Here is a 17,096-nt window from a genome sequence, read left to right as displayed (position 1 = left end):
TTTTCTGATCAGCTTGTGTTTTTTCGGAATTTTCCCCCTATCGTGAGATGAGCGTATATTTTTGTCGAAATGTTTTCATCGCTGCGAACAGGGATCCAAAAAATGACCAACTTGTTTTTTTTTATCCTACCAACTTCACTGGAATGTCGCGGTTTCAGGTTTTATCGTCTCGATGACTCCTCTCATTTCTCTAAAGTTTTGTTTAATTTTTACAGCCCTCAAAATAATAGGTATCAGTGAGTCTCAGGAAATTGCCAAAATGCTCATGGAAACACTCGGATTCCAAAGCCTCTGGTTAAGTCCTCCTAAGCTGTTCGGCCAGAGCAAGACAGTCTATTTTCTCTCTTACTTCGGAGGATCCTGTGATTCTACTAACGTCGCGCGTTTGTCGCATACTCGATCATTTCTATGCATCAGTTGCAGAGATTAAATTCACTAAGAGGATAAAAGCCCTACTTTAAAGGCATTCTTTACACAGGAATTTTTTTACTCTTTATTTATTTGTATTTTTTCGGTACACTTCGGAGTTCAGCAGGAATTTTTATTGGAGTCTCTAGAAGACACTCGAAACCTCTCTTCGAAAGTCCTTGATTTTGTTCGAGAAAATCGGTCATCAACCCTGGGTTTTTTCTCCCTGGAAACTTTCAATAAAAGTCTCCATCGATTGAGTTATGGTCATTTTAGAGGACAGTACTGCTCACAACTGCTGGCCCATATCGAAGGGCAATCCCATAACAGCTGTTACTTGAATTTCTTTCTCATTTACTGAATTTAGTCAGGCATGAGAGACACGCACTGGAAAAAAAACCACATTGGATCTAGAGTCCAGACTCTTGAAAACATTGACAAGAAAAAATACTCTTGATTCAATCAGATTTAAGCTTAAATCAAAAGGAAATCCTCTCAAATTAAGAGGCTTGGTTCTTGATTTAAGCAAAATCCGATTGCATCAAGAGTATTTTTTTTTAGAATTCACGATTCACGTAGCCTTCAAGTATACTTCCTTCAGGGTTAGGTTTCGGCTCCCACACACACGCGATGTTGAGGGCTCAACATTTTCGTAATAGAGGAACGAAAAATATGTTGTCCTCAGTTGGCGCTCATCTCCTCTCACGCGTCCAAAAGAGAAAAATTCCATGGTCCTGCGGTCCATCTAGTCTCATTCACACAGAAGCCCCAAGTAAATAATAGCGACAGCTGCAAGTGTAATCAAGCGTGGAAAGGAGCCGCGTCATCTCGGTACGTGCAATTGTGCTTGTTTCCCACTCGAATGACAAGTGATGTAGAGCCGGCAACGAAACTGTTGGTTCAAGTGAAAAATGAAGGGAAATGCAAGACGAACGTTCCTGGCTCTGGGCTACACGCGAAAAACCTCACAAGTGCACAGTGCACACACTTTAGTGGTTTTCTCGCCACAATGGACCACTAGACAAGGTATGTAAGGTATGTACAAGGTAATTTAAGCATTCTGATACTTGTATCTTACCTAAAATTTCAAGTAAAACACGATTCGCGCAACGAAAATTACTGAAACCAACTCCTAACGGAGGTATTAACATTTTTATTTCACATCAGTTACGAGGAATTTGAACTGCCCGCTCACAAGAAACTCAAAGCTCTACGTGAGTCAAGTCGCGCACAACAACGGTTTCAGCAAACTTCTCAATCGAGCAATGTTCATTTCCCACCATGTGTTTTTCAAACTATGAGTAATTCGCTATAGCTGAGCCAAAGCGTCAAGATTGAGGTTGCCAGATTTTCATATCGCAGTGACTGTTATGATAACGTTTAGCGCGCGATGTGAATCACGTAGAGTTCTGAGTTTTCATGAGCGGGTGGTTTCAATTCACACATCCAGAATCATTAAATATCTTCGGAGGAAGTTGATTTCGGTAATTTCCGTTTTGCGCAGCGTGTTCCACGTGGAATTTTAGTTACGAAACATGTATCAGAATGCTGATATTCGTACCTTGTCTAGTGGTCCATTGAATGAGGTTTCGGAAAGTGCCCAATTCGTGACGCTTGACAAGTCGTAGAATATCCTTGAATTTTAGGATCATGCCTAAACGTACTTGAAATGTAGATGAAAACTTCTAATGCAATGTAAAAGTGACGAAACCATTGGAAATTCTTCAACCTCGGACTTTTTTCCCCAATTAGGAATTAATATCCTGGAATTTTAGGACCATACGCCTAATAAATGTACTTTAAATTTCAATAAAACTTCTAATGCAATATAAAGTGACTAAACCACCAGCAACTCCTTAGCTTTGGACTTTTTTCCCGATTAGGAAGAGTGACATAATTTATTTAATAGAAAAAATATTGAAAATCACAAACCATTTTGAACGGCGAGTTTGACATTTGTTTTAATGTGCCAATAAACTCGTTGTAACTCTATATCATCATGAAATGGCATTGTTATGACATCTGGAAGTGGCAGTTACTCGGAGTTTTCACAAAAAATAAACCTTTGCCAAATGCGAAGCGGTGACTTTAACGCCACGTCAGTCTGCCTTCAATTTTTAGTAGGCAACACAAGTTCCCTCGTGGTCGAATAGTGGTATCGTGATATGGCACAGTTACTCTGGGGAGGTATCCTTCATTTAGCCACAGCTGGTGGCGCCAAGCAAAGAAAATCGTTGCATTTGGCTATAATTTCTGAAATGGCCTGCCGACCAACTTCAGCCCTATAAACGTGCAGATTTTCCTCCACTATTTATTTTCATTTTTACTTCAGCGCGAGTGATCATATTGAACATCTGGCAGTGATAAAAAATGTCAAACCCATTTTTCTCTAAAATTTAATAATTTAGGCATCCTCCGATATTTGTCGACGCTGAAGTGGATACGCTGAATGACATGAAAATCAGTAGCCCGCTACATTCATTTGTGTTCGGTTCATGGCAAAAATCGCACGCAAATAGGAAACCGGCGCAACTATTCCTGATGTATATTGCATCCACATTATACTGGTACCCGGGTACCTTTTCAATTAAGCACCTAAATAATTAATACATTTCGTTATATTTAGTCAACGACCGAACTCATATATTCCAATTCTGATGAAGGCTTGTACATCATAATTATCATTTTTGCCCGCACAGTTTCCACGAGGCTCATTTTTTTCAAAACGGCATTTCTTGTACTTCTGACCAAAATAATCTCAACTCGTACTTTTTTTAAAGTTTTTTTTAAGGTCACCAAAGTTGTGCGCGTAATGTCGTTCTTGTTCCGCGTCAAATCGTCATTATACTAGTACACAAATACCTTATTGAATAAGCACCTAAATAAGCAATACCTTCTGATATGGTCAAAGACCGAAGTCATAAATTTCACTACACACTTGTCAAGGTAATGAGAATTTTTTTTTCCACCTTCATCTTTTACTCTCAGTGTTTTTTCGTAATGATTGCTATCATTCTTCATTTCAGTTCGTACTATGATCGTTTTTAGAAGGCCGTTATTATCATCATTGTGTTGACACTATTAACAATAGTATGTGATTCCTGTATCCTTCAATCTTTTAAGCAAGGCAGTTAGCTTGCATTTCTCTAATTGATGCTGAGTTTTTTCATATTTGTTTTTTCCCATACTGCCATGCTAAGGAAAAACGCCGTATGAACATTCGAGAGTTACCAACTGTCCCCGCATAAAACATGTTTTTCAGAGGAAATTTGAGCATATTTTTCCTTAAAATTTTCAGATATTTTAGATTAAATCGTGAACAAAATTGACTGAAAAGTTTGAAAAAAAATCATTCTAAATTTTTGCGGAAAATTTGATTTTTATTCGAGGAAATACGGCAACGTCTGAAGGCTCATACGACGCTCTTCCCTAGCACGGCAGCATAGTGTCAATCGTGATTTTTGCTTTGCTAAGGATAAACGCCGTATGAACCTTCAGGCGTTGCCAAATTTCCTTACATAAAATACGAATTTCCTGGTAAACTTGTGAATATTTTCTCCCGAAATTTTTAGACAATTTTGTACGCAATTTAATCTAAAATGTCTAAAAATTTCAAAGAAAAATGTGTATGAATGTCGTCTAAAATACATCTTTTATCTAGGAAAATTTGGCAACTCTAGAATGCTCATACGGCGTTCTTCCCTAGCATGACAGATTGCCCTCTTGTACTGTTATTTTGCCCATTTATGACCTTTTCCTTTTGTTGGTTTCAGGCCCAAAGTGATGACGATGAAGCGGGCTCCGATGATGTGGCCGTCAACGTGGAAGGAAAGGATGGTTTCATGGATGAATTTTTTGCCGAGGTAAGCCTTCAATATCTTCTACAGCCCTAAGACAAGTGCACTTTGCTTTTCGCTCGTATGACACTGTTAGAAATCTCGGAATCCATTTTTTCCGGAGCCTGCGTTGTCCCTGGATAATCCCCCCTCCCCTGCCCTGTTCTCTCATCTTTTTGAACAATGTACTAATAATTTATCATTTTATTACATCGTGTTAATACTTGAAGAGAGAGCAAGAGAAAGAATTAAATCATTCGTTTTTCGGGGGTTAGCGCAAGTCTGTATAATTGTATATAGGGTGCGCAACACGTAAGTTTTTCGATTCTTACTATGAAAAAAACATCTTTAGTTCAGGGTCATTTCAGCGTCTATCGATTTTTATTCTAACAGACATGAAGTTTTTGGTTTAGTTAGACGCTTAAGACCAAAATCAATCCACACAGGTCAGTCATTCCATGTAGACGATTTTCGAGGCCCTGCCGCACATTGCGGTGGGAAATTTAAATGCAATTAATTTCTCTTGGGATTACTGGAGCAGCCGCAATGTGACGTTACACTGGTTGCGGTCGAGTGAATGCGGGGGGGGGGGGGGGTGGATTTCAAAAAGATTCGCAATGACTTACATGTGTGGATTGGTATTGTGCTGACCATTTAACACAAAGTGGATTGAAACAATTTCAAAACAAAGAATGACACATTGCCCACGTTTTTCTTCTAAGAATTTTTTCAAAACTCTTAAAGCTTTATTTCTTGGAGGATACGGGTTGGACCTAGCCGACCTCTCTGTCTGAGACTCACCCTTAAATGGACCGCGCTAAGCAGAAAGGAACCCAAGCCACATCAGCTATTGCAAATTTAACTGGGCAATTTTAATTCTTTACCAGAGAAACTTTTGTGCCGATTCCTTTGGAAATTTCAAGGAATTTGCTTCGTCTTGCGCAGAAAATTCACTGAAATTTGCTCAAAAATTAAATTACTCAGTTAAAGTTGGCAATGGCTGATGTGACTTGGTTCCTTTCTGCTTAAGGCGTTCCAAACAGTACCCAGTTGCGATTCTCTTTAGGTGGCGACACTGTTATTTCTCCATTTAAATCCATTATAAATGTCGATTGTGTAGATGAGGCAGGTTGTTTCGCATGCAATCTATTGTTTAGCAGACAAATGCAAAGATGGAGGGAGAGCGGTGTTGCCAACTTAACAAGAATCGCCACCGATAGCTCCTTATGTAATATTTTCCTTTCGGCTCACCTATTTTTTACTTAAGTACCAACGCTGAAAAATAGGAACTTCAGTTCCAAAATTTCTTCAACCATGGCTGAAATGGCATCCATCCTACTTTACAACAGCAGAGTGTATATGCTTTGAATGAGAACGCAGAAATGGGATGAGTTTATTACGTCATTCGGTTTTTTCCAATTTTCGCCGTTATGTACACATCCCCATTTATCCGGTAACTTGCAGCTGTCGAGGAATGCGGAAAAACTGCGGATTCAGTTTGCAGTTTGCTCAGTAGAACTCTCGAATAGTTGCAACTCTAGAGTGTGACTTTCCGCTTTATGAAACTGCAATCGCCATTCGCCACAGCTGGTCTTCGTTTCAGGAAAGGAACGGTTCTCCTTCCATTTCTTTTGTATTTATAAAAACCAAAGTAACGATTAGGTTTTTTCAATTGCCTCCTTTGATCAGTCTTACTTCAAATGTCTAAATTATTTCTAACGAGGTAAAAAATGGACTCTGTCAGTTAAAAGGAACCACATCTATTCTGACATGAGCCCTAAGATCCCCAAGAATACATACATGACAGGGTTCATCGACGATGTAAGTCCGCAACCACTTATGTCGGTTTGCGACGTTGCAGACTTCCTTTCATACTCAATTCTTTTAATAAAATACTACTTAACGGCAATTTGTATAAATTGCCGTGATTTTTCTTCTCCGTGCGAAGAAAATTTCAAGGAATATTGTCTATTTGCTCTCTCTTCAAGAATTAAAACAGGGACGGAGATTTTCAAACACCGCAAACAATATACGTGGTTGCACACTTACACCGTCGCGCCGTCATGTCACAAAACGGTTGTTGTTTTTTTTCATTGAAATAAATTCAAATAGTGAAGGGTTGGGGATTATGAATTGTATATTACTTTTGAAAACAAATTCAATTTGAACCTTTCTGACGGCAGGTGATGAACGACGTAGGTTGACTCCATCCCCTCACACTACGAATAGACCGTATTCGATAGTGGTTCGATGTATCATTGAGTTCAAAACAATAGAACATGACCTCAAACAAAAATTCAAGGATTTAAGTCGGAAAAGCCGAAAATGAGAAAATTCCTAACATTCAGGGTGTCTACAAGTCCGGAATTTCCGGAAAGTCCGGAAATAGTAGTGATTTGTTAAGGGCGGTCCGGAAGTACTGAAAAAGTGCGGAAATTCCGCAAGGAGATCCGAATTTGTGTCATTTTTGTCGCAATTTGAGCGAGAAATTCAAATTCCTGAAATTTTTCGAATTTCGTCAAATGAAGGTACTAAAAAAATACTGAATTTTTCTGTTGAAGAGCTACTGAATTTTATTGGGAATGTACTGAAAAAGTACCGTAAAAGTACTGATTTTTGGCCAGCCTGTTTTAGTAGACACCCTGAACATTTCCACTTTTCGTTGGCATTTGGTTCTCAAAAAAATTGAAAATCTATCATACGAAGACCCGTTCCCTCAGATTTATAAATCGACTTTCGAGGCTATGTTTACATGTTGAACCAACCGATATCGATACAATCTCATCTGTTCGATGTATCGAATACGATCCATAGCCGCCATTTTTTTCGGATCCTGAGGATCTCTGCGAGACTCAGTGTCTTCTATAATTTATTTATAAAGGTTCTAGCACTTGCAGCGCGAGCTGGGGAATACGTTAGAAGAAGTTGAGAAGAATCCTCGTTCCGTTCGCAGCTCATCAATATCCCGCGCGACGCTGACCAGAACGAGCTGAACGGGGAGAGTTTTATGAGCTACGATTCAATTGCAGCACATGGCTCCATTCAGCTCTCTGTAGCTTCCGTAAAATGCCCCAGCGCACTCCGCTTGAACCTTGTTCATTTTATTCGAGCATGTGCCAAATGCACTTCGGATACATTTTGCAGTAGAGAATCACCAGCATTGCAATGTTGTTCAGGGTTGCCACGGTCAGGGATTACCGGGAAATGTCAGGGAATTTTGGAAAGTTAGGGGAAACCTGAAAATGTCAAGGAAAATGACGAATATGGCAGGAAATGAAATAGCACAACAAGCGTCAAAAATTTAAGAGAGAAAAATTCAATTTCTTGAGTAAATTTTGCAACTTGGAACGAAGTTACGTACGCGGAGAAAAAAACCTCGTGCGTGGGACACGAAGTTTAGGTCATATGGATCTCTGAAATTTCGGATTGAGCATCTGAACACTTTAGGTCTAGCTGTCGAGGTTCGGATCACACATCTGAAACTTCAGTTCTTACATCTGAAGTACTTTAGATGTGAGAACCGAAGTTTTTCAGATGTAAGAACCGAAGTTTTTCGGATGCGAAGACCGAAGTACTTCAGATGTAAGAACTGAAGTTTCAGATGTGTGATCCAAACCCCAGCAGCTGGACCTAAAGTGTTCAGGTGCTTAATCCGAAAACTTCAGAGATCCATATGACCTAAACTTCGGGTCCCACGCACGAAGTTTTTTTCTCCGTGTAGGTCATCTTCCAGGTAATGACGAGTTATATCGTAAACAGAAATCAACAATCTCCAGCTTCTACAATTTTCATGTCATGTCCACAATTTAGTCGCACCCACGCGCTTTGCTCTCCTGGCCTGCTCCTAGATACCTCTGATATATATTTGCACATTCTCGAAATTTCATTACATTTGTTTCCAAAGTCCTTGAAGAGTCTACTGAAAAATCCCTATTGCTACTTTTCACTCTTTCGGAAGTCCTTGATTTTATTTTCAAAGTATAACCTCGGAGTCTGTTCCTTTTGATTTAAGTAGACATTTTTCATAATGCACGAGGTTTATGCACTTTCAAGCTAGAAACGAGGGAGGGGGAGGTCGTTAAGCACTGGATTCGCCGGAGCTTTAAGCTCGGATTCCAAGCGAAAGTTGGGGCCCAAAGCGAAAGCCTCGGTAAAAGGAGTGCATGGGGTAGAGGGCAAAGCACTGACTCACTGAGTGTTCGACTGGAGGAAAGGTGTTTCAGTTTGTTGATCATTAATCATCAATCAAATAATGGATTAACAACCTGTTCCAAGTGTCAAGCCGGCGCATGGTCGCTAAACTCCCCGACCAAGCTCCTCCCGCATGTTGCCAAAGTGCAATCCCTCCAAAGTCCCTCGGAGGGCACACACACACACTCGGAGAGAAAATATAGGAGATGGAGACAGTTTTCGATTTGCTCACACTGTAACGTACGTGTTGGGGACAACGCAGTGTATAGAAAGTACGCTAACACGAATCTGACGTCCGTTGTTTTGGAATAATGTAACATGAAATACATTTTGAAGTACATATGACCTCTCTTCATGAAGATTTTTCGGTTTTCGGCTACTCACAATGTGAAAACAAAAGTTGAGCTATCAGCCGTTTTACAAATATATGCAATGATTGCGACTCAGGCCATGCTTTAATAAAAAAAACAGTGTACAAGAAGATGTTAATATGTTTACAATTTTACCTTAACATGGTGGACAAGCAAACGTTTCGACCAACTTGTTGGTCTTCATCAGTGCAAGAGAAAGTACACAAATCTCTTGGATTTCCAGAGTGCTATTTAACAGAACAATGACGTATGGTAATTTTGCTCCTCTTTCTTGTTTTGCTTTTTCATTTTTTGTGGGCGTAAAAACCAATAGGCTACGCTGTACCGATACGCTCTTTTGCAGAGCAGGTCAAGAAGGTCCTTCAATATTACAGGGGTGTAGATAGCTCCAAAATGCCGACTTTCGATTTCCCTCGATCCAACATGTTTGTTTCGTGGTGTATTAAATGGCGTTTTTATGGCATTTTATGACAATTTTGGGATATCTTAGTAATGCGCAATTTTCCCTCCTTCTCGTAGTATTGAACAAAACAAAATCAGAAAAAAAATGTAAAAAAAATAAAAAAAAAAACTGGTTGTCATGTATTTGAAGTACACACAGTTTTGATGATGTATCTTTCTCACATGTAGCTCTAAAATTATCCGGAAAAGTATGTTGCTATTTTTCTATCCATTTGGCAGTTTACTCCCTAAACTGCAGCTTTTTCCACCTTAATTACCGCCAGCAAAGCCCATGTCCTCACCTCCCCCCCCCCCCCCGTGCTTTACCCTCATCCCCTGTTTTGTCCCGCAGAGCTCGGCATAGCTTTGACTATTTTGCGGTCGTCCGTCACTCCGCGTGAATTCGGCTTTCATAGGTCATCATTTGATGTCCGCACGACCATGTATTAATCTTCCCTCTGACCCTCCCTCTTTCAGAATGTGAGTGCTGAAAGCTATTGAGCGCTTACGCTATAATTATTGCCCTCGAGGATTTATGCATTATCGATGGAACGATTTTTGCCAGGTCACTTATTTTATCCTCCTGCCAGGTTTTTCAGAAAGGTTTTCTCGTAGGTTTGGCAAAATTTGTACTGGAGAATGGAGATGTTGCATGTGTGAGGAATTTGCCATTTGACTGTTGATTCTTATTTAAAGTATGCGAGAAACACGATGGTGTCGCTGGTTTTCTCCGAAATCAACTCCCAAGCTCAAACAAAGCTCTCAAGTTGAGACCAAAATGGAGGGGATATCCCGCGCTATCCTGAGAGTCCACCTCTACGTCAAGACAAACTCTCCATGCAATGATAGGGAGCAAATACATTGACAGGGCTGCCACTTTATTTGGGGACTCCAAAACTGAAAATACGGCAACCCTGTTAATGTATTTGCTCCCTATCTTTGCATGGAGAGTTTGGCTTTGATGTAGAGGTGGACTCTCAGGATAGCGTGGGATATCCCCCCCATTTTGGCCTCAACTTGAGAGCTTTTTTTGAGCTTGGGAGTTTATTTCAGAGAAAACCAGTGGCACCATCGTGTTTCTCGCAAAATTTTACATAAGAATCAATAGTCAAATCGCAAATTCCTCACACATGCAACAACTCCATTGTCTGAAAAATTGAGAAAAAATGATATTCACAAACCCGGTAAATTTGACTTTTATTGAAGGAAATATGGCAACATCTGAAGGCGTATACGCAGTTTTTCTTTAGCAAGGCAGAATTGTTAAGTGCCCAATATAGGACATTGCTCAAAGGCGGCTTTGTAGAAAAAAACTTTAGAAGCTTATAATACATGCTTTACGCGTTAGTGACGGGATAGTAATTAGATTGGAGCTCTTGCATTCAACGGGAATTTCCAAATGAATTACGTTTTTTACGTAAAATGTCACGAAAAATAGGGAGATGACACTGCTTTCCTCTTAAACGAACTTTCAAGCTAAAAAAAAAGCCCTTTAAGTTGAGGCTGTCATGGAGTGCTTCACCTACGTCATGATAATGAGTTCATTCCTATGAAGAGTCAAACTCTCCACGCACAGATCAGAGGTCGAGCAGGATTGTCGTTGCCGCAGCCGCAGCCTTAGAGGCCGCGCACAAAATGGCAACCATGTATTTGCCCCTATTGCTCTCCCATTCCCATCCCCTAGCCCCTATTTGCTCCATATTTACGCATGGAGAGATTGGCTGGATATAGTGGAGGACTCTCATTATAACGTAAACTATCTTCTCCATTACGGCCTCATAACCTAAATGGCATTTTTGAAGGTTGAAAGATAGTTTAAGGGGAATCTATCGTGGTTTTCCTGTGAAATTTTACTCATGTAGTACCGCAACATTTGGGTTTGTAGCCTAATTTATTACAATTAATTGGGAATGTCCAGGTTGGGTCTCCCCCCTTCTTTTTTCCGCGCCTCGACCAAAAATCTCTCCCAGAAAATTCTTTCCAAATCAGAAAATTCCTCCAGATGAAATTAAGGCCCCTCCTGTGAAGGGTCACAAATATACTGACCATCTGCGGCGGACGCGGATGCCAATGCGGTGGGGGTTGATTTTACGAAAGGTCAAATGTCGCGCAAGCGTCATCGGGTGTCAAGGTCGCCGCCACGCCACGGCACAGGGAATCCAGTGCAGTGAGTGCATGTGATGGGGCCGGGGGTTTTGCGGGAAGAGGGGGGGGGCGATGTTGCTGTTGCTCCATTGCGCGACCGCGGCCTTTCCGTCCACCTCCCCCCCTCCTCACGTCCCGGGCGCCACCCTCGGCCGTAGCCCGTAGCGCCACCCTGCCTCGTTCGGGGACTTCCTCGCAAATTTTCCCCTTCCTTCCGCCATTTTTTATCATCTCTGTTTATCTTTCCCGCTCGGACGTTATCCAGTCCCGCCTTCACCAAGTCATTTGCACGGTATTCTTAAGTGTACTTCAAGGCAGTTTAAATCCATTCTTATGTTAAGTACGCTTAAATGTTCCAATTCTCACTTCCTTCCGAGAGCCGGAGAAAACCGAGGACTAGAAAATGTCTATTTTCGTTACTTTTTTATCACTTTTAAAGTTTTGATCGTTAGAAGACTAATCGTCTTGCCCGAATGAAGTGGGTGCGGATGATAAAATAGCGCTGCCTTTACTATGTGGAGAAAAAGTACGGCCAAGAAACAGAGAAATGAGAAATAGAGTAGGTATTTCATAGTGGAACCTCAGGATGTATCAGTTTAAAATAAAAGGGAATCAGCATTTGAAGTGGATGTCGTAAAGGCACATTGTATAATTAAGTGTACCAGAAAGGAAACGAATGGGCTGTATTTCACATGTAGGAATTACTATTTTTGGCTTATTTTATAAACAACACATATGCCATTTGATTCTCCATGCAGATAGAAGTTTAATATGAATGACCCAGAAATAGTAGTTCCTCAATGCAATGTTCTCCTACTTGGCTTTGCGATCAGAGGGTACGCTTGTAAGTTGGTTGAAGGAATACTACAGCAAGCATTAATCTATTTGGCTCCCTTCTTTGAATCGATTCCGTTTTTTCTTCTTGTATTCGGGAGTCAAGAAGAGGGTAACTAAATTATGGAGAAAAAGTTTTTTGCAGCAAATCGACTTTTTCGTTCGGTAAACCCAGGGAACTCATTATATTCATTCAAATTCAAATTTTGATATGGATACTTTTCTCATTGAGAAATGAAAATGGAAATCATAGAACAAGCGGACCCTTGTTTTCCAAAAACATCGTTCCTTTCTGCCAAAATCAATCTATATTAAGTCGAGGTGTTGTTTCTTCCCACGATTCTGGTCATCGAACAACAAAAATTCTTTTCGCATCATTTTGAATGTTTCTCTTCCGTTTGATGAAGCCTTCAGCAAAATTCTTGAACCTCGCTTTCAAATTTAACTGTTTAAACAGTCTGAGCTCTTAACGCCTGGCTGTCTTGCATACAAGACGTGAGCCGGTGAGACTACGTATGAGGGTCATTGTCAGTCTCAGTTGGCCCAGTATGAAACGCCTTCAACTGGGCGGGTAGGCAATTTCGCGACTCAGGAGTTCGAATAGTTGCTGCATTGATCGGTGTCAATGATGAAGTCAAAACGGGATGGACCTCATGTCCTTTTTAGCCGTTGCGGTTAGTTGGCTTCATGATTAAAGCATGATTATACAGACGTAAGGAGGGAAGACGGTTCTGCAATGTTTTTCCTTCTTTTATTTTTTATAGCAGAAATTTGTGTACATCACTTCTTTAAATCTGTCGCAAAATGACGAATATTTAGTGGCCTGATCGTGTGCGTAATTTGTATTTTCGAGGCATTATATGCCGCCGTATGAAAAAGTTAAGAGAAATGGTCAAAAAGTATCGAATTCTACCAAGAAGGTCTAAAATATTCCCTTGAGCCGTCCTTTCAAAGTTAGGTACTTGAAACTATTTCTCTGTAAAATTTCTGCTGATGTTGTACCAATGCTGTAATTTTTTCAGCATCGGGGGTTTCTCCTATCTTTCTTTGATATTCTTTTTTTCCTTTTCTCTTTTTTTCGTGAAAATACAAACATGTTGAAGCTTTGTTAATGTGGTGATGAAACGTTGAACTAAAATGTGTAGATCCCCGTTCAAGATTATCTTTGGGCCCATTCTAAGGCTTATATAGATCAACGTGCCAAAGAGGACGCGGAAAATGGGATTTAATTCAGAAACCGCGGCTAGGCCTGAGCTTTGACTTGTTCGTTCTCATTCATTATATAAAAGATGCAAAAGTCAGTTCTCGATTTTTTGCCATCCAACCGTGAATTGCTCTGAAATAGTCTATTTGTGGAATTTCCTGTTCTTTTTTCTCGAAAACTATACAAAATTATCCTCCAATGAAGTGATTTAATTATCTCCCTTTTTTCCCTCTTTTTTTTCTCAAGTTTTCAGACCTTATTACAATGGACTACGTTTTGCAATATGAAACTTTTATTTCTGGCTCAATCTAGAAGCAACTTAAGTGACATTAGTCTCCCTATGCACGTAGGTAATTTTGTCGATGAGATATAAATCGTGGTTCCTCATTGTAAAACATAGTCCGTATATTTCACAAATTAAAAATTTAGATGACTATGATTCGCATTGGCGGATGCAGCAATTTGGCAACACCGGATTTCCTCCTTTAAACCTATGGAAATTTATCGATTCTTGTAGGGGCCAGGTGCTCCGATAATAATCGATTATTTAGCATCGGTTTAAATGGAGGAAATCTGGTGTTGCCAAATTGCTGGATCCGCCTGTGTGATTCAGAACATTGTGTGGCTTGCGCCCGCCAATGATGACGCTTCACTCGGCCGCGACAGCTTTAAGTGTCGTTGCCATATTTCCTTTAATAGAATACGAATTTTCACGGAAACTTGCAGATATTTTTCTTCAATTGATTCTGAAATGTTATACGCAAATTCACCTGGAGTGTCTGAAAATCCCACGGATAACTATTCCAAATGTCCTTCCTTTAAAAAATAAACATCTAATGGGAGGGAATTTGTCAATCTCCGAATGTCCATACGGCGTTTTTCCCTCAGTAGAATACGAATTTCCACGAAAATTTGCGGATTTTTTTCTCCAATTTATTCGGGAATGGACCATTGGCAAGGTACGAATTTTAGCATTCTGATACATGATTCGTAACTAAAATTTCACGTAGAATACGACGTGCACAACGAAAATTACCGAATTCAACTCCTTCCAAAGATATTTAACGATTCTTGATACGTGAATTCAAACCACCCGCTCATGAAAACTCAATTCTCTACGTGATTCACATCGCGCGCTGAATGTTATTATGACAGTCTCTGTTGTATAAAAATCCGGCAACCTCAATCTTGACGCTTTGGCTCAGCTATAGCAAATTGCTTACCTATAGTTTGAACAACACATGGTGGAAAATGAACATTGCTCGATTGAGAAGCTTTCTGAAACCGTTGTAGTGAGCGATTTGACTCACGTAGAGCTTTGAGTTTCTTGAGAGCGGGCAGTTCAAATTCCTCGTAACCAATGTGAAATAAAAAACGATAATATCTTCGTTAGGAGTTAGTTTCAGTGATTTTCGTTGCGCGAATCGTGTTTTACGTGAAATTCTGGTTAAGAAACATGTATCAGATTGCTTAAATTCGTACCTTGTCTAGTGGTCCATTGCGTCTCTGAAATGGTATACGCAATTTCATCTGTAGTGCCTGAAAATTCCACGGAAAACCATGCCAAAATTCCTTAAAAGAATAAACATTTAATGGGAGGGAATTTGGCAACGTCCGAATGTCCATACGGCGTTTTAACCCAGCAGCATGGCACGGCCGGCACGGCGCGGTGTACGGACGGAACGGTAGAAACGGTAATCTGTCACTGTAATCCGCCGCCTTCGTCGAGTGACAGAAAGTTTTTACCCGCCTCACAACGAGCTCATGAAGCGACGAAAGCTCTGAATACATACTCTCCTACTTGGTTATTCCTCAAAACGGAGACTGTTGACTGGTCGGCCCTATGTTGCCAAGCTCAAGTTCAGGCCGTGAAACAGTGAAACACCCATACGGTGTCTATTCTTTCTTAAAAAGTAAATCTTGTAATTTCATGCGATGTATTTCCTGGAATTTTCAAAAATTTATCAAAATTTACTTACTGCCGCACAATGGATCGAGGCACCTAGAGCGGTTGGACTTGAAATGTTCGATTAAAACTGTAAATTTTGATGTTAATCCATCACATTTAAATATCAACTGGTGTTTCTACAAGAAAATTTCACGAGAAAACCAATGGAACCACTTTTAGAACTTCAAAGTTTTCCATCTAAGGAGTCATCAGCGTTTCAAGTTTCCAAATTTTGTCCGAACTCTCCTATTGACTCGATATACTTTGTGCCGTAAGAAGCAAGAACCACGTTCTTCAATTTCCAATTTTCTTAGACCTAATTGCTGCTTCATGTTTTGACGTAGTTATATGAACTTTCGACTTCCGGCCGAATACTATTTGGAAGGGGGGGGGGTGTACTTCCTTTTTTGAAGGTCCTTTTTCTGCAAAGCTCCTCAGTTGCGTAAGACAGGGGTACAAAAAATTTTCAACCACGTGGTAGGGTGAGTTGCAATCGGTCACGTGTGACAATGAGAAGGCCCCGTGAACGGTGCTTTAAAATGGAAAAGCCGGCAAACCGCATATTTTTGTAAAAGTTCATCTCTGCTCTTCGTAAAATCGCGGTAAAAATTACGTGTTTATCGCGTTATCACGGTAGTATACGCACTGGAAAAAAAACATCTAGTCTGGATCTAGAGTCTAGACTCTTGAAAACATTGACAAGAAAAAATACTCTTGATTCAATCGGATTTTTGCTTGAATCAAATCGAAATCCGCTTAAGTTAAGAGGCTTGGTTCTTGATTTAAGCTTGATTCTGTTTGAATCAAGAGTACTTTTTCTTGTCGATGTTTTTAAGAGTCTGGACTCTAGATCCAATGTGCTTTTTTCCAGTGCGTCCAGAGCCATAGAAAAGTCATCTTTATAAAATTTTTTAGGAAAAATAAGTTTTTAAAACGGGAAGGCCAAATCTAAAAATGGGAAGGCTAAGAATGCTCTGCATCCCCAGCGCAAGATTCGCTGTTTCCGATTGCTTTTCGGATCTCAGGTCTGGGATGAACTTCATGGCCACAAGCAGTCAATTCCCTTATCTCTCTCCTGAAGCTCAACTTGGAGCGATCGATCCTCGCAGGTCTAGTCGGCGCTTCTGTTCGTGACTGAGTTTAGTCCCCGCAGGAATATCCTCGTAGGAAACTCCAGCAGGAAACTCCGCCGGGACACATCGATTCCTCGACGAATGAAACTAAATTATTCTATTGCCTTGGCCAAATCAAGTTGAAATACATTCTTCTGCGCTTTGATATAGCATTGCGAAAATGAAGGATTAATAGGAAAGTCGGAAGCAAAATATCATCACCACACAACACTGGAAAAAAAAAGACATTGGATCTAGAGTCCAGACTCTTAAAAACATCGACAAGAAAAAAGAATGTTAATTCAATTAGATTTAAGCTTAAATCAAGAACCAAGCTTCTTAATTTTAGCGGATTTATTTTTGATTTAAGCTTAAATTTAATTGAATTAAGAGTCCTTTTTCTTGTCAATGTTTTCAAGAGTCTGGACTCTAGATCCAATGTGTTTTTTTTCCAGTGAAAGAGATAACACAAAAGTTTGGTTAACAGGAAGTAAAACACAAAATAACCCAAGCCTTGGGTTGACTCTGGGGTTTCTCAGTCTTTTAATTGTTTTCTGCCCTAAATTCACGGCAAACTGTATCAAAGTAACACAAAATTTGTGTTGG

General features: G+C 40.1%; 1 protein-coding gene across 8 annotated transcripts in view; it reads left to right on the top strand.

The window, feature by feature from the left end:
* LOC109040750 (syntaxin-1A) overlaps positions 1–17,096 on the top strand; it is a 114,875-nt gene that overhangs the window by 29,028 nt on the left and 68,751 nt on the right. For 3 of the 8 annotated variants that reach the window (XM_019056783.2, XM_072300638.1, XM_019056786.2), the window contains exon 2: positions 4,182–4,271. In XM_019056783.2, the coding sequence (XP_018912328.1) occupies positions 4,182–4,271 (90 nt within the window). Of the gene's footprint in view, positions 1–3,204; positions 3,355–4,181; positions 4,272–17,096 lie in introns of those variants that run through there. The other 5 variants (XM_072300634.1, XM_072300636.1, XR_011899903.1 and 2 more) reach the window with 3 other exon arrangements.

Source organism: Bemisia tabaci, chromosome 5 (genome assembly GCF_918797505.1).
Source record: "Bemisia tabaci chromosome 5, PGI_BMITA_v3".
In the NCBI taxonomy this organism is placed as follows: Eukaryota; Metazoa; Arthropoda; class Insecta; order Hemiptera; family Aleyrodidae; genus Bemisia; species Bemisia tabaci.
This window is presented reverse-complemented; position numbering and strand designations above follow the sequence as displayed.